Source organism: Ranitomeya imitator, chromosome 4 (assembly GCF_032444005.1).
Source record: "Ranitomeya imitator isolate aRanImi1 chromosome 4, aRanImi1.pri, whole genome shotgun sequence".
In the NCBI taxonomy this organism is placed as follows: domain Eukaryota; kingdom Metazoa; phylum Chordata; class Amphibia; order Anura; family Dendrobatidae; genus Ranitomeya; species Ranitomeya imitator.
In genome coordinates, this window is record NC_091285.1 from 379,241,821 (window position 1) to 379,265,447 (window position 23,627).

The 23,627-nt window shown below is 47.9% G+C and overlaps 1 protein-coding gene across 3 annotated transcripts in view; it reads left to right on the forward strand.

Annotated features, from left to right (window-relative positions):
• The first annotated feature begins 1,601 nt into the window (after window positions 1-1,601).
• DMTF1 (cyclin D binding myb like transcription factor 1) overlaps window positions 1,602-23,627 on the forward strand; it is a 49,941-nt gene continuing 27,915 nt past the window's right edge. For 2 of the 3 annotated variants that reach the window (XR_011320752.1, XM_069765168.1), the window contains exons 1-7: window positions 1,602-1,695; window positions 7,853-7,971; window positions 9,134-9,228; window positions 13,199-13,313; window positions 14,657-14,733; window positions 15,318-15,475; window positions 16,315-16,347. Coding sequence is in view for 1 of the 3 variants with exons in the window: in XM_069765168.1 (XP_069621269.1) it covers window positions 7,860-7,971; window positions 9,134-9,228; window positions 13,199-13,313; window positions 14,657-14,733; window positions 15,318-15,475; window positions 16,315-16,347 (590 nt within the window). In the remaining 2 variants the exon portion in view is untranslated. The remainder of the gene's footprint in view (window positions 1,696-7,852; window positions 7,972-9,133; window positions 9,229-13,198; window positions 13,314-14,656; window positions 14,734-15,317; window positions 15,476-16,314; window positions 16,348-23,627) is intronic. The other variant, XR_011320751.1, reaches the window with a different exon arrangement.

Sequence of the window (23,627 nt, forward strand, 5' to 3'; positions counted from 1 at the left end):
CACCCTTAGTCCCTTTAGCACACAGGCTGTACACCCCTAGTCCCCCCTTTAGAATGCAGGCTGTACACTCCTGGTCCCTTGTATCAGACTATTCACCCCTGGTCCCCCTTTTAGCACACAGGCTGTACACTCCTGGTCCCTTTAGCACACAGGCTGTACACTCCTGGTCCCTCCTTTAGCACGCAGGCTGTACACCCCTGGTCCCCCCCTTTTGCACACAGGCTGTACATTTCTGGTCCCCCCTTCAGCACACAGGCTGTACAGCCCTGGTCCCCCCTTTAGCACACAGGCTGTACACCCCTGGTCCCCCGTTTAGCACACAGGCTGTACACCCCTGGTCCCCCCCTTTAGCACACAGGCTGTACACCCCTGGTCCCCCCTTTTAGCACACAGGCTGTACACCCCTGGTCCCCCCTTTAGCACACAGGCTGTACACTCCTGGTCCCCCCTTTAGCACACAGGCTGTACACCCCTGGTCCCCTTTAGCACACAGGCTGTACACCCCTGGTCCCCCGTTTAGCACACAGGCTGTACACCCCTGGTCCCCCCCTTTAGCACACAGGCTGTACACCCCTGCTCCCCCCTTTAGCACACAGGCTGTACACCCCTGGTCCCCCCCTTTAGCACACAGGCTGTACACCCCTGGTCCCCCCTTTTGCACACAGGCTGTACACCCCTGGTCCCCCCCTTTAGCACACAGGCTGTACACCCCTGGTCCCCCCTTTAGCACACAGGCTGTACACTCCTGGTCCCCCCTTTAGCACACAGGCTGTACACTCCTGGTCCCCCCTTTAGCACACAGGCTGTACACTCCTGGTCCCCCCTTTAGCACACAGGCTGTACACCCCTGCTCCCCCCTTTAGCACACAGGCTGTACACCTCTGCTCCCCCCTTTAGCACACAGGCTGTACACCCCTGGTCCCCCCTTTAGCACACAGGCTGTACACCCCTGGTCCCCCCTTTAGCACACAGGCTGTACACCCCTGCTCCCCCCTTTAGCACACAGGCTGTACACCCCTGGTCCCCCCCTTTAGCACACAGGCTGTACACTCCTGCTCCCCCCTTTAGCACACAGGCTGTACACCCCTGGTCCCCCCTTTAGCACACAGGCTGTACACCCCTGGTCCCCCCTTTAGCACACAGGCTGTACACCCCTGGTCCCCCCTTTAGCACACAGGCTGTACACTCCTGGTCCCCCTTTAGCACACAGGCTGTACACCCCTGGTCCCCCCTTTAGCACACAGGCTGTACACTCCTGGTCCCCCCTTTAGCACACAGCCTGGCTGTACACTCCTGGTCCCCCCTTTAGCACACAGGCTGTACACTCCTGGTCCCCCCTTTAGCACACAGGCTGTACACTCCTGGTCCCCCCTTTAGCACACAGGCTGTACACTCCTGGTCCCCCCTTTAGCACACAGGCTGTACACTCCTGGTCCCCCCTTTAGCACACAGCCTGGCTGTACACTCCTGGTCCCCCCTTTAGCACACAGGCTGTACACTCCTGGTGCCCCCTCATTCTCAGCCATCTCGTCCCTCGCAGCACTCCCCTCTCCCTCCATAGAGTTCCTTGAGAAGTGAGCCCCGCCCCTTCCTGTGCAGTCACGTGAGCTGCGTCCCCCGCCTGTGTGTGTTCCTGCATCCTGGTATCTCGGAGCCTCCATCCTGCTCGCTAAGTGCCCGGACTGAAAACAGGAAGTGAGTATGAGGCCCGGCCCTATGACAGCAGTGATCTGAGCGTGTCCGGGCACAGTGCGGGCAGTGTGCCGCCATGTGCTGGTAGTGGCGCAGCTCCGAGGAGCCCGCTGCCGGCTCACCTGTACCGCACAGCTACCTGGCACTGTATATGCGGCCATGAGAAATGAAAGCTGCTACCTGCCACGGAGGGAAGGCGGCAGCTGCGTGTAGTGTGTGTGTGCCGGCCACCAGTGGTGCCGTGCAGGACGGGCCGGATCCTCCACAGCGCTGCGCTATTCCTCCTGACAGGAAAGTGACAATTGGGTGTTACCATTCTGCTGGTCAGAGGCGTGTCCCTGCGGATCCCAACACTGGCAGCGCTGATTGGTCAATGTGGGGGAACACGCCCCAAATAGTAACACCCAGCTGTCAATTGGCTGTAATAACAGAGGAAATACACAAGAGTTCTGTCAGGCATCGGACGTGTCAGGAGATGGTTCACCTGCCATGTAGCGGGCCTCGTCTCCCTAACATTTGCTGTAGGGGCCTCGTCTCCCTAACATTTGCTGTAGGGGCCTCGTCTCCCTAACATTTGCTGTAGGGGCCTCGTCTCCCTAACATTTGCTGTAGGGGCCTCGTCTCCCTAACATTTGCTGTAGGGGCCTCGTCTCCCTAACATTTGCTGTAGGGGCCTCGTCTCCCTAACATTTGCTGTAGGGGCCTCGTCTCCCTAACATTTGCTGTAGGGGCCTCGTCTCCCTAACATTTGCTGTAGGGGCCTCGTCTCCCTAACATTTGCTGTAGGGGCCTCGTCTCCCTAACATTTGCTGTAGGGGCCTCGTCTCCCTAACATTTGCCGTAGGGGCCTCGTCAACTAACATTTGCTGTAGGGGCCTCGTCTCCCTAACATTTGCTGTAGGGGCCTCGTCTCCCTAACATTTGCTGTAGGGGCCTCGTCAACTAACATTTGCTGTAGGGGCCTCGTCTCCCTAACATTTGCTGTAGGGGCCTCGTCTCCCTAACATTTGCTGTAGGGGCCTCGTCTCCCTAACATTTGCTGTAGGGGCCTCGTCTCCCTAACATTTGCTGTAGGGGCCTCGTCTCCCTAACATTTGCTGTAGGGGCCTCGTCTCCCTAACATTTGCTGTAGGGGCCTCGTCAACTAACATTTGCTGTAGGGGCCTCGTCGCCCTAACATTTGCTGTAGGGGCCTCGTCTCCCTAACATTTTACTGTAGGGGCCTCGTCTCCCTAACATTTGCTGTAGGGGCCTCGTCTCCCTAACATTTGCTTTAGGGGCCTCGTCTCCCTAACATTTGCTGTAGGGGCCTCGTCAACTAACATTTGCTGTAGGGGCCTCGTCGCCCTAACATTTGCTGTAGGGGTCTCGTCTCCCTAACATTTGCTGTAGGGGCCTCGTCTCCCTAACATTTGCTGTAGGGGCCTCGTCTCCCTAACATTTGCTGTAGGGGCCTCGTCTCCCTAACATTTGCTGTAGGGGCCTCGTCTCCCTAACATTTGCTGTAGGGGCCTCGTCTCCCTAACATTTGCTGTAGGGGCCTCGTCTCCCTAACATTTGCTGTAGGGGCCTCGTCTCCCTAACATTTGCTGTAGGGGCCTCGTCAACTAACATTTGCTGTAGGGGCCTCGTCAACTAACATTTGCTGCAGGGGGCCTCGTCTCCCTAACATTTGCTGTAGGGGCCTCGTCAACTAACATTTGCTGCAGGGGCCTCGTCAACTAACATTTGCTGCAGGGGGCCTCGTCTCCCTAACATTTGCTGTAGGGGCCTCGTCAACTAACATTTGCTGCAGGGGGCCTCGTCTCCCTAACATTTGCTGTAGGGGCCTCGTCAACTAACATTTGCTGTAGGAGCCTCTTCTCCCTAACATTTGCTGCAACGGGCCTCGTCTCCCTAACATTTGCTGTATGGGCCTCGTCTCCCTAACATTTGCTGTAGGGGCCTCTTCTCCCTAACATTTGCTGTAGGGGCCTCGTCTCCCTAACATTTGCTGTAGGGTCCTCGTCTCCCTAACATTTGCTGTAGGGTCCTCGTCTCCCTAACATTTGCTGTAGGGTCCTCGTCTCCCTAACATTTGCTGTAGGGTCCTCGTCTCCCTAACATTTGCTGCAGGGGGCCTCGTCTCCCTAACATTTGCTGTAGGAGCCTCTTCTCCCTAACATTTGCTGTAGGGGCCTCGTCTCCCTAACATTTGCTGTAGGGTCCTCGTCTCCCTAACATTTGCTGTAGGGTCCTCGTCTCCCTAACATTTGCTGTAGGGTCCTCGTCTCCCTAACATTTGCTGTAGGGTCCTCGTCTCCCTAACATTTGCTGTAGGGGCCTCGTCTCCCTAACATTTGCTGTAGGGGCCTCGTCTCCCTAACATTTGCTGTAGGGGCCTCGTCTCCCTAACATTTGCTGTAGGGGCCTCATCAACTAACATTTGCTGTAGGGGCCTCGTCAACTAACATTTGCTGTAGGAGCCTCTTCTCCCTAACATTTGCTGCAAGGGGCCTCGTCTCCCTAACATTTGCTGTAGGGGCCTCGTCTCCCTAACATTTGCTGTAGGAGCCTCTTCTCCCTAACATTTGCTGTAGGGGCCTAATCTCCCTAACATTTACTGTAGGGGCCTCGTCTCCCTAACATTTGCTGCAGGGGGCCTCGTCTCCCTAACATTTGCTGTAGGAGCCTCGTCTCCCTAACATTTACTGTAGGGGCCTCGTCTCCCTAACATTTGCAGAAGTGGGCCTGGTCTCCCTAACATTTGCTGTGGGAGAATGGTCTCCCTAACATTTGCAGCAGGGGCACTCCCTTATACACGTATGGCTGGGTTCCCCCATTATGTGTATGGTGCCCTGTCATCAGAGCTTGGTACCAGGGCTGTGGAGTTGGTGAGCCAAAGCGCCGACTCCTCAATTTCCCTGACCAGCTGTTTAAGGCCGGTTTCACAGTCTGTATATTTCCGGTACCTGAAAAAACGGTAGCAGAGATATCGGTGTGTGTTACGTGTGCCGCATGAGTAGCACATGGACAGCCGTCGGGGAAGAAGTGCTACAGTAATCGCTGTTCCCCAGTGGCTGGTGCTGAAGCCGGCTCTCATCATTCTCCCCTGCTCTGCCGGCAAGCAGAGGAGAATGATGTGTTATATTAACCGCCGGAGCTTTTTTCGTTTTTCGCTTCCCTCCTTCCCAGAGCCATAACTTTTTTATTTTTCCGTCAATATGCATGTGAGGGCTTATTTTTTTGTGGGATGAGTTGTACTTTTGAAGGACATTGGTTTTACCTGAAAGGTGACATCAACCCCACAAATATTACCCCTGTTGCCACCGCTACAGGGCAAGTGGGAAGAGTCGGGCAAAGCACCAGAAAAGGCGCATCTAATAGATGTGCCTTTTCTGAGCGGCTGCGGGCCGCGGTTTTTAGGCTGGGGGTGGCTATATAAATGGCCTCTTCAGAGTCTGAGAATAGCAGCTCCCAGCTGTGAGCTTTAGCAAGGCTGGTTGTCAAAAATGGGGGGACCCCACACTGTTTTTTTTTTAAATTATTTAATTAAAAAAACAGCATGGGGACCCCTCTATCCTTGATAACCAAAGAACCAGCAATACAGGTCTACGCTAATAGTGATGACCCTACTCTCCATATGAGGGAACAAATGCTCCCAATATCATACGGGTGTGAAAGTGAATCAAGGGCAAAAGATAGAAAAATACTAAGCCTCGATATTTAGAGGTGCTGGAAACGCTATACAGACCCGGCGAGACAAAATTGGTACGGCCTAAAGGAGTTGAGGGGAGCCTGTGTAGATGCCTGACGCGTGTCGCCACCTCTAATTATCGAGGCTTAGTACTTATCTATCTTTTGCCCTTGATTTACTTTCACACCCGTATGATATTGGGACCATTTGTTCCCTCATATGGAGAGTAGGGTCTGCACTTTTAGGGTAGACCTGTATTGCTGGTTCTTTTGGGGCGTTTCAATCTGGTTTATACTAATCTATTTTGCTACACTGTCCAGTAAGAGGATCTAGGCAGTATTATACTGTTGTATTTCTAAATGATTTTCTGTATTTATACTTATGGATATGTAATATAAGTCTCATGGGATAGTGTATTTTGTATGATACGCAATGATACCTTGTTAAAAACCTTTGTTATGTCTGCCTATTATGGCCTGTTGAGGGACAGCCTTAAGGTACCGTCACACTCAGCAACTTTGCAACGAGAACGACAACGATCCGTGACGTTGCAGCGTCCTGGATAGCGATCTCGTTGTGTTTGACACGCAGCAGCGATCTGGATCCCGCTGTGCCATCGCTGGTCGGAGCTAGAAGTCCAGAACTTTATTTGGTCGTCAGGTCGGCGTGTATCGTCATGTTTGACATCAAAAGCAACGATGCCACTAATGTTTTACATGGAGCTTACAAACAGCGAGAACGATAAGTGAGTCGCCGTTACGTCACTGGATCGCTCCTGCATCGTTCTGGAGTTGCTGTGTTTGACGTCTCTACAGCGACCTAAACATCGACGCTCCAGCGATCGGCTCGTTGTCTATATCGCTGCAGCGTCGCTGAGTGTGACGGTACCTTTAGGCTTTATTACAAGCTGCTTGGGTAGTTTACATGTCATGTCTATGACTTTCTAAATGTTTTTATTGGTATTTATCTGTTGTGTACTTAATAAAACCTTTTGTATTTCGTGGTGATCCTTGTTGTGGTCTTTAGCTTTTTCTATGTATTAATTATGAATGTTTCTTATTGACCTCGGGTGTATCCCCGTATGTATTTTGTGATGCCCTCCAGAAAACGTGTTGTTGTCCTATATCATCATTTTCCTCTGGTCGCCGGCAGAGTAGGGGAGAATGAGAACCGTCTTCAGCACCTGCCACCGGGGAACAGTGCTTACTGTATCGCTTCTTCCCCAGCGGCCGTTCATGTCCCACCGAGGACATCAAAATGTGTTCTCCGTGTGCTTGACGTTTTACTGTCTGTGCTGAAAAAGACGGACATGTCAGTATGTTTTGCCTACGGACACATGGTTCATGGAAACACACTGACGTGCATAGACCCATTCACTTGAGTGGGTGTACGTGTCTCTGGTACGTGTGAAAACTGTCACCACATGTACCGGAGATACGGACATGTGAAAGGAGCCTTAGTGATACATTTACTATGGTATAATGGTAACATCGGGCTTTTCATCACCATGTTGATACGATCCAGCTTTGTCCTGTTCATGCTAGCAGTTGTGAGATGAGTGCAGGCATTCCTTCCCAGTGCTTCTTTCTCCAAAATCCACCTTAAAAACGCCCAATAAAATGAATATAATGTACAGCAATCTCAACACATTGCTGCACGTTTCATCTCTTGCACCTTCTTCTAACTTCCTCAGGGTTTGGAAATCTCAAAGCGGTTATAATGAAGTGTAAACCTCTCCTGCCCGTCCTGCATCGGCACAACAGACAACTTCATCTAGTTCATCAGATTGTTTCCACTGAAAAAAAAAATACAATATGTAAACCTAGCGAATGTGTGGGCTATTTCTCTTCTTGTCATCTTATCACTGTTTTCGCCCTACTGACTAATAAAAAATATTTTTCTTTTACAGAGGATCTGTTTCCCAGACAAAAGTGGCCAGTTTTTGCATTTATTTTACACCCACTGCTCCCCTAAGTAATCAATTATTTATTTTTTTCTTTAAATACGCCATATGGTTGAAGAGATCTGGGCCTTTTTATTTAGTGCTCATTATTATGGTCTTTCCAAAGGGGTGTGGCTCACTGGGTAATTATGCGGAACTGCCCAAAGACACGCCCCCAGGGAGCTCTGTGAGCCACGCCCCCTTGCAAAGACCATAACATTTAGCAGTATATAAAAAAGCCCATATCTGTGGAACCGTATGGCGCATTTAAAAAATACAAAAAATGTAATAATCGGGGGAGAAACGGGAACAAAATAAAATGTTAAATGGCTTCTTTTGACATGGTTTGCCAATGAGATTAAACTTTTGTCAAAGTTGCAGATGAGCATGAATCAAGTAGAGGGTTGATGTATGGGGCTAACGTGTCCAATCTTAGGATCTGGCTTCTGTTACATGGCCGTCTGGTTCACAGTGGTCGTTATATCGGGGTGCGGAGTTACGAGTGCATTGTTCCTCACCATCTGACCTGTATTTTCCGGCAGGTTGAGTATGAGCACAGCTGAAGACGAGGCCGGAACAGTGAAAGTACCAAGCACCAGAAACGCTCTAACTCTCACCCAGGACCTTGATGGAAATTTAATCCTCCATTGTCCTCAAAATGGTACCAGGATTTCCCTATTACATTTATAATAGTTATTGCCGCCGGATAGAATGCAGAAACACAGTATATTTTAAGAAATGGCTTCAAAGATTAAAGGAAGTCTATTAGTGCCAAATTACATCAGAAAGTAAGTACAACTCCATGTAGAGCAGCATATATGCAGCGCAAAATAGCACCATCTCTGATGTAATATGCAAATTAGGTGCACTGTGCAATGTGGGCGGTCTGGATCACTGGCACCGGTCAAGTCAGTGCTGTCAGTCGGGAAGAGCTGTGCAAACATTGACTGAGGGTGGTTCTCGGGACCGCCCATGGTGCCCCCCACAGCTAATATGTATGTAACTTTGCCCTGATGGATTGCCTGTTACTCAGTGCAGACAGCAAGCTCCTCCATACCAATCCCACCAGATCACAGGCCGGTGGGCACTGCCAGGCATATACTAGTGTGACATTGAGGATTACTGAAGCTCCAGTCCCACCTCCGGTTTCAGCTATGTAAGGCTGTCATTTTCCTAACCAGAATAACCTCTCATGCATTTCCACTCACAGTCCCCACAAACAACACAATTGTTACAGCCCTGAAATTAAACTGAGCATTAGATTTTTGAGCATGGCAAAACTAAAGCTGGTGCCCTTGATGCCTGGTACTCTGAGAACATTACACAAGTGGTTGTGATTAGTGCTGAGCGTACGGGCTCAGATAAGGTGTTATCCAAGTGTCTGCAGCGCGCTCGAATAATATGTTCGCGGTCTCACGGCTGTTGGACACATGCAGGGATTTCCCGTTAGACAATCCATACATGTGTTGCAGCTGTTGAACAGCAGTGAGACCTGCAGCCGCGGGGACTCGAACATATTTTACGAGCACGCTGAAGACACTTGGTTAGCACCCGAGCATGCTTAGATAACACCTTATTCGAGCACGTTCGCTTATCGCTAGTTATGATATATTAGAGGTTACTTCCGACACATCTTATGATTCTCAGCTGAGCTGGCATACTCCAGTCCTGCTGTATACGCTTAGGGTATGGTGGAACAATCTGTATTACATGTGGCTATTCATTATAGGAAAATGTGTTTCTATCTGTCAGTCAGTCGATCTGTCCACGATATGTGTTGCTGTGTATATCTGTATCTATATTCTGTGCTTATGTCCATTCAGCATCAGAACAGGACCAGAGCTTCGAGGTGACCATGACTGCTACCACAAAGGTCACAGAAGATGACATCACTGCAGACTCCATAACCCAAATTCAGGTAATGCAAACTCCGGAATTATTGGTTCTTTGCAAAAATGTTTCAATAGCAGCACCATTTTCTGTTCTCTTTTGCTTATTGCTTAATCCCTTCTGTCAGTGACCAATTTTCATTTCCGTGCTTTATTTTCACTCCCCTTTTTCCATGATCTTTTTTTTTTGTATTTTGTCATTGACATTTGAAGCTCTTGTTTTTTTGGGGGGGATGAATTGTTTTGAATGACATCATTTAACCCCTTCGCCCCGCAGCCCATTTTCACCTTTCTGACCAATGTCAATGTATGAGGTAATAACTCTAAAACACTTCAATGGATCCCATTGATTATGAGATTATTTTCTCATGACATATTGTACTCTGTGATAGTGTTAACATTTCTGTGATGTGACTTGCGTTTATTTGTGAAAAAAACAGAAATTTGGAGAAAATTTTGCAATTTTCAAAATTTTAATTCTTATGCCCTTAAATCAGAGAGTCATATTGCACAAAACGTATCTAGATGTGTATTGAGCACCTTGAACCCACAGGTGCTTCACAAAAGTTTATAACGTAGAGCTGTGAAAATAAGAAAATAAAATCACATTTTTCCCAGATAAATCTTTTTTAGCTCCAAATTTTGCATTTTCATCAGGGTAACAGGAGAAAATGGACCCCAAAATTTGTTGCTCAATTTCTCCTGAGTTCACCTATAGCCCACATGTCATCGAAAACTACTTTTGAGGCACAGTGCGAAGCTCAGAAAGGAAGAAACGCCATACTTTGCGGGTTCTGTCTGAATCACATATTTCAGAGATTTACACAGAAACACCGGTGTAAGCGCTCAGCGCAGAGCGCAGGATAAATGTGTGCTGAGCCTTACTGCGATCTTTGGGAGGCAGAATGAAAAAAATCAGCAGCATGTGAAGAATTGGTTTTATTTATTTTTTACGCGGTATAAGAGATTAGGCGACTTTATTCTTCGGGTCGGTGCGATTACAGCAATGCCAGATTTATATCGGGTTTTCATGTTTGGCTGCTGTCACACATGAAAAGACCCTTTTTATTGCAAAAAATAGTTTTTGCATCACCATATGTTGAGAGCTATAATTTTTCAAGACATTTTTTGATAGCTTTCTATTCCGATTTTTTTGAGACAGAATGACAAAAAAAACTGCAATTCAGAAATGGCCTTTTTTTTTTTTATATACCATTCCGTGAAGGATCTTGTGGCTGGGGGTCTCCATGGAGACCATCAGGACAACACGATTGCATCTCCCACTCCCTGCGCGATGCTCCTCGATGTTGCTGTCACTAGTGACTGCGGCATCAGAGGGGTTAAATGCCTGTGATCGGTGCTAGGGAAGGGGTTAATTTACCATTTAAGAGGATTAAATTTGTGGTGTGTTAAAATGGTGAATAAATTCAATTCCATCTTTGTTTTTTTGGGTTTTGTTTTCATATTGTTCATTTTGAGATAAAAATATCTTGGCAACTTGATTCTCCATGTCAATACGATTATGGTGATACCAAACTTGTTTTTTTTTTGTTGTTTTGTTTTTATGTCAGTGCTGAAATTAAATTCAAAAATTTGAAAAAAATGTTTTTTGTCTGCATTTTCTGGGAACCATAAACTTATTTTTTTTATTTAATTTTTAGTGATGGAGCTGTGTGAGGCATTGTTCATTGGGGGATTAACTGCCATTTTTATTGATATTATTTTGGGACACATGTTTTTGATCACCTTATATTGCATTATTTTCATTATTTTGAGGAGGTGCACCAACTTAAAAATGCAATTCTGGCTGTTCAATTTTTTCGAAATGCGTTTACAAGTAAAACCGCATCCATACCGCATTTGGTTTCCTATCGTATATTAGATCCTCGGCAGCACAGGTTTTATTTCCACTTTCACCTCCAAGTTTGCTTACTGAATGAGAATGAGGTCAGTCATCGAGCTGTGGGTCTTGTCTGTGATTTCAGATCTACTGTTTCAAGGTCCATTTCTACATCCTAAAGTGTCCAGCCTGCATTTTCCAGCATAAAATTTGTTCACATTGCTGCTGAGGAGGAAAACAATATTGACAAAAATATATGGCAGGACATTTAGGGAATTTCTGATCAGCTGAGGGGCAGGTGTAGAGGACAGGTCAAAACCATTTTTGAATTCCACCAGAAAGGCTAGAATAAGGACTATCCACTGGTACTCTTAAGGTCCATTTATCTGCGCTGAGTGTTTTATATAACTATGATCTGGCCAACCCGTGGATTTCTAGGTTCATTAAGGCGCGCGTTGGATCTAGGCCTGCTTCCAATCCAAAGATGGCATCCTGGGATGTTAATCTGGTGATTAAGGCTCTAGCAAAGGCTTCAATTGAACCCATGGATTCAACATCTTTTAAGGTCCTTACAGTATATCTTCCTGACTATGACTTTGACTATGGCATGGAGAGTTAGTGACATTCAAGCTTTGTCTGTTAATCCTCTACACAGAACCTAGAAGATAGGGTAGTTCTGAAACCAGCCTATTTTCTCAGGATAGCTTCCAAGTTCCATAGAAGTCAGGAGATTGCCTTCCCTTCTTTCTGTGCTAATCCTGAAGATCCATAGGAAGAGATACCACACTTTAGATATAAGGAGATGTCTGAGAGTATATCTCAGCTGCAACAACCTGGCAAAGATGTAAGTATCTTTTGATGTCCTTTCAGGGTTCTAAAAAGGTATTAAAGCCCCTAAAAGCACGCTAGCTAGATGGAATAAAGAAATGATAGGGTAAGCTTATTCTGCAAATAATAGGGCAGTTCCAGGAGACGTGAAATCTCATATTCTACCAGGGTTATTTCAACCTCCTGGCCGGAGAAAGCAGTTGTCTCCGTCGAGCAAATATGTAACGCTGGTCTTCACTTTGCAACTTCTATAGACCCTACAGACTTGATTTGGTATCTTCTGCTGATGTTTCCTTTAGGAGAAGGGCTCTACAGGCTGTGGTCATGCCCCGAAGTTTAAAGTTTCTCTGTAAATCTCAGATGGTGCTGTCATGGGTGATCGGAAAAGACTAAATTACTTGTCGGAAATGAGATTTTCCAGAACCCATGACAGCACCCTTATATTCCCTCCGGTCACTGGTAATGGGTGGTCACTTTGTTTCCTTCATGGTGTTGGATTCACACAATGTTTAGAAGAAAAAAGTTTGCTGTTTTTTTAATGGTGTAAATAACTATTCCTGTCACTACTAATAGCGCTGTGAACCTGCAGATGTGGAGCTAGTCTGCAAGGTAACAGCGTTATGATGCTGTTCTGCGCCTGCTAGCAGCCGATCTTTATTCTCCCCACCAGCATTAAGTGTTCAGTCATAGGGATAGTGCCGGTTCAGTCACCGCTCTGAGTATATAGAGCGGTGTAACCACTCTCTCCGCAATGTAGAGCCAGTGTCAGTCAGGGCCGGGGGCGCGGACACAGGGGCCGCTTTGTATACTCAGAGCGTGGCTGAACCAGCACCGGCGCCGCCCCGTGACTAAATACCGAATGCTGGCGGGGAGAATAAAGTTCATTTTCTCTCCATTGCATTCAGGTGCTTGCAGGCGCCAGGCAGCATCATAACGCTGTGAGCCTGCAGATTAACCCCATACCTGCAGGTTAACAGCGTTATTCCTGGTGACAGGTTACCTTTAAGTGGTGTCCTCTCATGCTCCGGTGGAGAAGTCTTGCCTTTTTATTCTGTAGGTCTCCTGTCCTTGAATAGTGAGTCTCCTCTTTAAGGTGCTGCTGTCATGGCTTCTGGAAAATCCCATTACCAGCAAGTAATTTAGTCTGTCTTCTCCATGTTTTTGCTACCTGATTCTAATGTTGTAAAATACATGCATTAATATTTATTTTCACTACTCCAGACGTTTACATAAGATGTATAATTTCAAATTCATGTCACTGTGTCACAAAATATCTGAAGTGATTAAAATGGGTTTGATAAATATTCAACTTTCTTTCTTTTTTTTTCTAGATACTTCAAAACGAGCAGCTTGCTGACATCTCTCCTTCAGGTAATGATGAGGTGTCAGCAGTCAGTCGTGCCTGGTTCACCAGCAAAGAAGACAAAGATTCTCTCACCAACAAAGGTAGATCTCTGGTCTTGGTGTGAAATCATCATGGCCTTGTATTTGTCACATGATGAACTTTAAGAAAGTGATCTGGAGGTAAAACGTTTTGTGTTGCCTGGTGAAGATAATACCATCCATAAGCAGGATTCCCAGATGGAGTTTTATTTGCCTTTCATTTCAAGAGGTTGTCCACTACCCTGAACCAGTTACAGTATTTGCCATAAATGCTTAAGGATTATTCTCCTTTATAAGCCTATATACCTTCTCTGCCAAGATTCGTGTCTTCCTGCTTCTCTTCCTGTGCCCTAGTATCAGCATTGTTGTACTTCTTCTTCGGAATCCTCTGCTCCCTTTTTACTACATTTCCTCTCATTTCTTGCACTGGGCTGCAAGCCAGCAGTGAGCACAAACTTGTATCTCCCCATAAACCCTCCCAGTTTTCCCTCAGAGTCCAACACCGCATCAGCACAATCTCCTGTGTAGGACACTACTGGGAAAGACGCACCATTACACCAGCCATGACAATGAGGACTATTCCCTACTCTCCCTCACTGACATGGATGATGGGATGGACGAGGAGAGAGATCTCAATGTAAAGAATCTCTGCACTATTAGTATAATGATGGCAATTGCTTAATCCGCAATGCCATACACCACAACAACGTCTTAACGGACAATGCCATAGTCCAAAGACAACTGCTTCAAAGCAACCTGATTAAATTGCTATCAATTTTGGAAAATTTTCAAAGCATCTCATAGGAAAATGATGGCTGAATCACAGATTAAGTAATACAAATAAGATTGCTAAATAGAACAGAATAAAAATAGCATACTAAGGTGAGCGATGGGAAGTAAATTGCCCTCAGCATGTGTGTTATAAAAGTTCAATGTGTGTCCATATCATGAAAGACCTCTAGTAGTTTCTTCCGAGTTTCAGACAAAGCCGGCTAGAGGAGGAGACATCACCGTGGTGCAGGAAACAGGAATCTAACGGGAGGTTACTTATAAATAATCTTTATTTCTACACCTTTTTCTCACCTACTTAAATTAGTGTGCCAAGATTAGGTTCCATAACTTCATTTTGTTTTCCTTCTTGAATATAAGCTTTAAGGCTTCCAGTATTTTTAGTTGTTACTGGGGAACTCTTGGCAAATAAAATCAGCCACATTTTCGGTGCAAACTTTTACCTGTCAGTCCAAGTTATCATTCTTCTCCCATGGAGAAGTAAAGCTACTTCTTGGCCTTTCATCCACATCTCCAGGTTATTCTGGACCTTGCTTGGGGACAGTTTTATTGTCCAGGACATAGCTGCCGTACACAGAATGGTTTTGATGGCAGATATTAATCTCTCCTTTTTTAAGGTCACAGATGGAAGCAAGGCATGTGGTCTAAGGAGGAAATTTCACTTTTAATGAGCAACATCGAACGATACCTGAAGGTACTAGTAGTCGTTACTATGTATGTGTCACTGTACGAACACAAAACCAGCTAAACCTATTCATCCGTAATAAACCTGAATGTTTAGCTAATCAGCAATGGGCGCAACTACAACCAAGACAACTTTCTGCCATATTCTTGTCTTTTATACCTAAATGCGGTGTCTATCCCTTTTTTAATTTATAAAGGTCCCCATGTGCACTATAAGTAATAAAAAGCATACACTCGCCTAGTGATCTCGCACTCGTCTCCCCTCTTCTTCTCCCAATGTTGTCAGCCTGTGACCCCTGCAGCCAATCAGTGGTGGCAGCGGTGAGCAGGAAGTTTTCACTACCGGGGCACTATTTGACTGCAGTGTTCACTTGCCGACCACACCTGAGGAGGAATAGAAGAGACTGTCAGGGGAACCCGGGCAGTTAGACAGAGAATCAGCAGGTGAGTATGCCCTTTTTACTATTTTTACATCACACTTGAGCCCTTTGTAAAATAAAAATGGGTAGAAAAAAACACCGCTATAACTTTTTACATGCATTTACCACAAAGATGTCATGTTTGTTTCACTGATCAGTCTCATCATTTATATAGGCTCACGGTATTAAAGATGCAACTGAAATCATTTTTGAGATGTCCAAGGATGAGAGGAAAGATTTCTACCGGACAATAGCCTGGGGCTTGAACCGTCCTCTCTTTGCTGTGTATAGGAGAGTTCTTCGCATGTATGATGACAGGAACCATGTGGGAAAGTAAGGCAATTTTTGTATTGTAAGTATTTTCTTAGTAATGGACATGGTATCATTATTTGTTACATTATCTTACTATACATATATGGCTTGTTGTTTCATTGTGAAATGGGAAAAATAAGGATAAGTTCACGTGTTGTAAATCTGCCGTAGATCTTGCTGCAGATCAGCCATAAATTCTGCATCGATATACTGTAGTTACGGATTTGGTTGTTGAATCACCACTGATTTCAAACATACCACTCTGGAAGTGTAAGAGATTCACAAAAGAATGAACAGAACGTGGATTTGTAAAATCTCATCCATTTACCTTACTATAATACACTGTGGATCTTACCTGAGATCATAAGGTTAAATCTGCAGTCTGAATGAGCCATCATGCTGTTTTTTTTTTGACTAGGCAAATGTCTGATACTGTAGAGCAAAGTGTCCCTTGTAATTTCTGACACATAACCTCATCTCATGTCAGTGAGCTTTTACCTACAGTGTACTTTATGGCACTGAGTCACTATCGTATTGATGACCTATCCACGTTATTGGTCATCAATACCAGATGTTACCAGCTCCAGCAGTGTAGTGGCTGCTGACACTGATGAGCCAGAGCTGGTAACGGCTGATCAGTGGGGGCACCGGGTATGGCACCAGCACCAATCTGCTATCATTAGGATATCCAAGTTTTAGCATATAGGTTTATTTCATTATGCAACCATGTTCTAGCAGTATAGGATGATATATTATTAAAATTCTTTTATTTGGTAAATGGTATTCCCTGGAGTTTGACACTTTAGTTGTCATGCCGTCATCAGATTATGGGGTTATTTGGAGTGTTTCTTGTTTTGCAGATACACACATGCAGAAATTGAAAGACTGAGAGAGTAAGTAACCTAAGCTATACATTTTTAGATGTGAAGGGGTTGTCTGATTAAAAAAAAAACTATCATGTATCCATCGGATAGGTGATTACGTTTTGATCTGTGGGGGTTCAACCACTGGGACCCACACACCCACAAATTGACTTTTTTCGGCAGCCCCACAGATAATGGAATGCCGTTCGGGCATCCGACTCATCACACCTTTCTGAAACGGGTATAAAAATTCCCTGATCTGAATCTGAATTGTTTTAATTGGACAACTTTTTTAAGCTCAGAAATAAATTGTGCTGCTTTTTTGCCAATGAGCAGGTATTAGGCTTTCAGTAAATAAGGCATCTCATTTCCATTTCAATTTTCCAATGTACTATCAGTTTTGTTGCAAGCCACAACTGTGATAGTGTGCCGTAGCTGTGATACTGTGCTGTAGCTGTGATACTGTGCTGTAGCTGTGATAGTGTGCTGTAGCTGGGAAACTGTGCTGTAGCCAGGGCCGTATTTAGAGTTTCTGCTGCCCTAGGCACTTTTAGCGCTGCCTCCCCCTCTGGTGAGTATGACACTATCGGCAGTGACTTTGGGAAGAATCACTGATGTGAAAGTTGCCGTTTGCAGCAGATCGGGCAGTTTTTCTGCATCTGCCACGTAACGGATCACTTACGGCAACACTGCGTTTGGTTTCATTCATTCCTTATGGGATTCGCGGTACTTGATGTGATCTGGGAAATGCGGTGCCATACCTCCCAACTTTTGAAGGGAAAAAGGTCTAAAGGTTGCGGCAAATTTTAGGCCACGCCTCTGACCACACCCATTTCACAACTAATCACACCCATATCCAAGTCCCAACCACACCCATTTAGCACTGCTGATCACACTGTTTCATATACATTAAAACAAAAAAAAAATATGGCCACACAGTGCTTCATACTGTACAATGGCTATGCAGTGCTCCACATACTGTATAATGGCCCTACATGATGTTCCATACTGTATAATGGCCACACAGTGCTCCATACTGTATAATGGCCACGTCTGTCCTGTGTCCTTGTGTGTACCACATTGAGAATGGAGAAAAGAAAGAAGACCAAAGAACTGTCTGAGGACTTGAGAAACCAAATTGTGAGGAAGCATGAGCAATCTCAAGGCTACAAGTCCATCTCCAAAGACCTGAATGTTCCTGTGTCTACCATGCGCAGTGTCATCAAGAAGTTTAAAGCCCATGGCACTGTGGCTAACCTCCCTAGATGTGGACGGAAAAGAAAAATTGACAAGAGATTTCAACGCAAGATTGTGCGGATGTTGGATAAAGAACCTCGACTAACATCCAAACAAGTTCTAGCTGCCCTGCAGTCCGAGGGTACAACAGTGTCAACCCGTACTATCCGTCGGCGTCTGAATGAAAAGGGACTGTATGGTAGGAGACCCAGGAAGACCCCACTTCTTACCCCGAGACATAAAAAAGCCAGGCTGGAGTTTGCCAAAACTTACCTAAAAAAGCCTAAAACGTTTTGGAAGAATGTTCTCTGGTCAGATGAGACAAAAGTAGAGCTTTTTGGGCAAAGGCATCAACATAGAGTTTACAGGAGAAAAAAAAGAGGCATTCAAAGAGAAGAACACGGTCCCTACAGTCAAACATGGCGGAAGTTCCCTGATGTTTTGGGGGTGCTTTGCTGCCTCTGGCACTGGACTGCTTGACCGTGTGCATGGCAGTATGAAGTCTGAAGACTAACCAACAAATTTTGCAGCAGAATGTAGGGCCCAGTGTGAGAAAGCTGGGTCTCCCTCAAAGGTCATGGGTCTTCCAGCAGGACAATGACCCAAAACACACTTCAAAAAGCACTAGAAAATGGTTTGAGAGAAAGCACTGGAGACTTCTAAGGTGACCAGCAATGAGTCCAGACCTGAATCCCATAGAACACCTGTGGAGAGATCTAAAAATGGCAGTTTGGAGAAGGCGCCCTTCAAATATCAGGGACCTGGAGCAGTTTGCCAAAGAAGAATGGTCTAAAATTCCAGCAGAGCATTGGAAGCAACTCATTGATGGTTACCGGAAGTGGTTGGTCGTAGTTATTTTGGCTAAAGGTTGTGCAACCAAGTATTAGGCTGAGGGTGCCAATACTTTTGTCTGGCCCAATTTTGGAGTTTTGTGTGAAATGATCAATGTTTTGCTTTTTGCTTCATTCTCTTTTGTGTTTCTTCATTTAAGACAAATTAAATGAAGATAATAATACCAAAGAATTTGTGTTTGCAATCATTTTCAGGAAGAAACTGAGTATTATCTGACAGAATTGCAGGGGTGTCAATACTTTTGACCATGACTGTACTGAGCCCGAGTGACGGGCGAGACACCACATGTACTGAGCCCGAGTGACGGGCGAGACACCCCATGTACTGAGCCCGGGTGACACTGTAATATGTAAGTAACATCAGACTGTATTGTGGGGACCATTCACTTCTATGGGAGGGTGTTAAAGGGAACCTGTCACCCCCAAAATCGCGGGTGAGGTAAGCCCACCGGCATCAGGGGCTTATCTACAGCATTCTGGAATGCTGTAGATAAGCCCCCGATGTAACCTAAAAGATGAGAAAAAGACGTTATATTATACTCACCCAGGGGCGTTCCCGCTGTTGGTCCGGGTCCGGCGCCTCCCATCTTCATCAGATGACGTCCTCTTCTGGTCTTCACACCGCAGCTCCGGCGCAGGCGTACTTTGCTCTGCCCTGTTGAGGGCAGAGCAAAGTACAGCATTGTGCAGGCGCCGGGCCTCTCTGACCTTTCCCGGCACCTGCGCAATGCAGTACTTTACTCCGCCCTCAACAGGGCAGGCAAAGTACGCCTGCGCCGGAGCTGCGGCGTGAAGACCAGAAGAGGACGTCATCTGATGAAGATGGGAGGCGCCAGACCCGGACCAACAGTGGGAACGCTCCTGGGTGAGTATAATATAACGTCTTTTTTTCATGTTTTAGGATACATCAGGGGCTTATCTACAGCATTCCAGAATGCTGTAGATAAGCCCCTGATGCCGATGTGCCTACCTCACCCGCGATTTTGGCGGTGACAGGTTCCCTTTAAGGAGGAGGAGGAGGTGAGCTGTGACATCTCCTATTGTGACTGTTGGATCTGGTTGCCGGGGTCTACCTTCCTGTGGTTGTTACAAGTATCCTCCGCTCACCTTTCGGGGTGTTGCGCTCCTCGTCCACTTGTCTCAGGAGATTCGGTTGAACGCTCGGTCCGGCGCTGACATCCTGCAATATAATGGAAATGGCGGCTGAAGCTGCAGCACAAGGAGACACCGGAGAACGGCGGGGACAGAGCGCTCTGTAGCCGTGGACACGTGCAGTATAGCACGCGGCTGCCGATCATGTGACGCCTGCACTCACTTTCACCAGAGGAGCGGCGCTATAGGTCAGAATATCAGAGTAGAAGCCTCGCTGTCTGATCACCGGATATTTCCGCGGGAGGACGGCGCTGATCCGCGCGGGTGACACCGGCACAAGCGACTGCGGACACGGGATCTCCCAGTGTGGACGGGACTCCGCGGAGGATGGGGGTCGCCTGCCGTTATCTGCTCCATCTGCGCCCAACAGAGAAGACAAACATGTCCGATAACTCTACAGGACCGTGACAGCTGCAGAACATCGCCCCCCCCTCCCTCCCTCCCTCCCTGCAGAGCTTCATCGCCCTCCCTCCCTCCCTGCAGAGCTTCATCGCCCCCCCTCCCTCCCTGCAGAGCTTCATCGCCCCCCCTCCCTCCCTGCAGAGCTTCATCGCCCCCCCTCCCTCCCTGCAGAGCTTCATCGCCCCCCCTCCCTCCCTGCAGAGCTTCATCATCGCCCCCCTCCCTCCCTGCAGAGCTTCATCATCGCCCCCCCTCCCTCCCTGCAGAGCTTCATCATCGCCCCCCCCCCTCCCTGCAGAGCTTCATCATCGCCCCCCCTCCCTCCCTGCAGAGCTTCATCATCTCCCCCCCTCCCTCCCTGCAGAGCTTCATCATCGCCCCCCCTCCCTCCCTGCAGAGCTTCATCATCGCCCCCCTCCCTCCCTGCAGAGCTTCATCATCGCCCCCCCTCCCTCCCTGCAGAGCTTCATCATCGCCCCCCCTCCCTCCCTGCAGAGCTTCATCATCGCCCCCCCTCCCTCCCTCCCTGCAGAGCTTCATCATCGCCCCCCCTCCCTCCCTCCCTGCAGAGCTTCATCATCGCCCCCCCTCCCTCCCTCCCTGCAGAGCTTCATCATCGCCCCCCCTCCCTCCCTGCAGAGCTTCATCATCGCCCCCCCTCCCTCCCTGCAGAGCTTCATCGCCCCCCCTCCCTCTCTCCCTGCAGAGCTTCATCGCCCCCCCCTCCCTCCCTCCCTGCAGAGCTTCATCGCCCCCCCCTCCCTCCCTGCAGAGCTTCATCATCCCCCCCCTCCCTCCCTGCAGAGCTTCATCGCCCCCCCCCTCCCTCCCTGCAGAGCTTCATCGCCCCCCCCCTCCCTCCCTGCAGAGCTTCATCGCCCCCCCTCCCTCCCTCCCTGCAGAGCTTCATCGCCCCCTCTCCCTCCCTCCCTGCAGAGCTTCATCGCCCCCCCTCCCTGCAGAGCTTCATCGCCCCCCCTCCCTCCCTCCCTGCAGAGCTTCATCGCCCCCCCTCCCTCCCTCCCTGCAGAGCTTCATCGCCCCCCCTCCCTCCCTCCCTGCAGAGCTTCATCGCCCCCCCTCCCTCCCTCCCTGCAGAGCTTCATTGCCCCCCCTCCCTGCAGAGCTTCATCGCCCCCCCTCCCTGCAGAACATCGCCCCCGTCCGTCCTCATACTCACCTGTCACTCAGCTCAGCTGCCTGTCCCACACACTGCGCGCGCCGCAGCCGCCGACATCCCTCTGGCGCTCTGTCCCGCCGCAGTGCCTTCTTCCTGACTGAGTGAGCGGTCATGTGATACTGCTCAATAAGGTCATGAATATGCGCATATTCATGACCTTAATGACCGGTACCATGTGACCGCTCACTCAGGACGCGCTACAGACGGTGAGAACAGGCATCGCTGGAGGCTGGAGCAGGAGGTGAGTATCGTCTCTCTTCATGGAGGGTGGGTGGGATGCGGAGGCGGGGAGGGGCGCGGGGAGGGGAGGGGCGCGGGGAGGCAGGCGGGGGGGCGGGGTTTTGCGTCGGTCGCGTTTGTGACTTAAAAAAAAAATAAAAAAAAATCCTTGCCCAGGTGCCGCCCCCCCGCAATGTCGCCGCCCTAGGCACGTGCCCTCGAGTGCCTAGTGGCAAATACGGCCCTGGCTGTAGCTGTGATAGTGTGCTGTAGCTGTGATACTGTGCTGTAGCTGTGATAGTGTGCTGTAGCTGGGAAACTGTGCTGTAGCTGGGAAACTGTGCTGTAGCTGGGAAACTGTGCTGTAGCTGTGATACTGTGCTGTAGCTGTGATACTGTGCTGTAGCTGTGATAGTGTGCTATAGCTGGGAAACTGTGTTGTAGCTGTGATACTGTGCTGTAGCTGTAATACTGTGCTGTAGCTGTGATAGTGTGCTGTAGCTGGGAAACTGTGCTGTAGCTGGGAAACTGTGCCGTAGCTGTGATACTGTGCTGTAGCTGTGATACTGTGCTGTAGCTGTGATAGTGTGCTGTAGTTGGGAAACTGCTGTAGCTGTGATAGTGTGCTGTAGCTGGGAAACTGTGCCGTAGCTGTGATACTGTGCTGTAGTTGTGATACTGTGCTGTAGCTGTGATACTGTGCTGTAGCTGGGAAACTGTGCCGTAGCTGTGATACTGTGCTGTAGCTGTGATACTGTGCTGTAGCTGGGAAACTGTGCTGTAGCTGTGATACTGTGCTGTAGGGGTGATACTGTGCTGTAGCTGTGATACTGTGCTGTAGCTGGGAAACTGCCGTAGCTGTAATACTGTGCCGTAGCTGTGATACTGTGCTGTAGTGATACTGTGCTGTAGCTGTGATAGTGTGCTGTAGCTGGGAAACTGTCGTAGCTGTGATACTGTGCCGTAGCTGTGATAGTGTGCTGTAGCTGTGATAGTGTGCTGTAGCTGTGATAGTGTGCTGTAGCTGTGATACTGTGCTGTAGCTGTGATACTGTGCTGTAGCTGTGATACTGTGCTGTAGCTGTGATAGTGTGCTGTAGCTGGGAAACTGTGCCGTAGCTGTGATACTGTGCTGTAGCTGTGATAGTGTGCTGTAGCTGGGAAACTGTGCCTTAGCTGTGATACTGTGCTGTAGCTGTGATACTGTGCTGTAGCTGTGATACTGTGCTGTAGCTGTGATAGTGTGCTGTAGCTGTGATAGTGTGCCGTAGCTGGGAAACTGTGCCGTAGCTGTGATACTGTGCCGTAGCTGTGATACTGTGCCGTAGCTGTGATACTGTGCCGTAGCTGGGAAACTGTGCCGTAGCTGTGATACTGTGCCGTAGCTGTGATACTGTGCCGTAGCTGTGATACTGTGCCTTAGCTGTGATACTGTGCTGTAGCTGTGATACTGTGCTGTAGCTGTGATACTGTGCTGTAGCTGTGATAGTGTGCTGTAGCTGTGATAGTGTGCCGTAGCTGGGAAACTGTGCCGTAGCTGTGATACTGTGCCGTAGCTGTGATACTGTGCCGTAGCTGTGATACTGTGCGGTAGCTGTGATACTGTGCCGTAGCTGTGATACTGTGCTGTAGCTGTGATACTGTGCTGTAGCTGTGATACTGTGCTGTAGCTGTGATACTGTGTTGTAGCTGTGATACTGTGCTGTAGCTGTGATACTGTGCTGTAGCTGTGATAGTGTGCTGTAACTGTGATAGTGTGCTGTAGCTGTGATAGTGTGCTGTAGCTGTGATAGTGTGCTGTAGCTGTGATAGTGTGCTGTAGCTGTGATTAGTCCTGTATCTGTGTGCCCGTTACATGTCCAGGACAGACCTCCATCCTCTGAAAGTGAATACATTTATTCACTAAATCCATCTTGCTCCTTTGAGTTCACTAAATGGAGTAACTATAGGGGTTGGTGTTTTCAAACTTATTGCTATTCTAAATCTAATGACTCAACAATCAGTTTGTCCCCAGGCTGAGAAATGGGCAATGATACTATTCTTCTTTCTGCCTGCACAGCAATTATAGACTGGGTTGATCTTTTAGAGAAGGGGGGATGTGTGTGCATGGATAATTGGCCACCTCTGTGTCAAATGTAAATATGTGTGCAGTGATAATAACGGCTATAATAGCCATCCTTTGGTCACAGTATAGTAATAGATAACCAGCTGGTCACGGCTGTCCCAGTGCTGTAATCCTCAATGGCCAGCTGTGTAGCAGCCAATGTTTC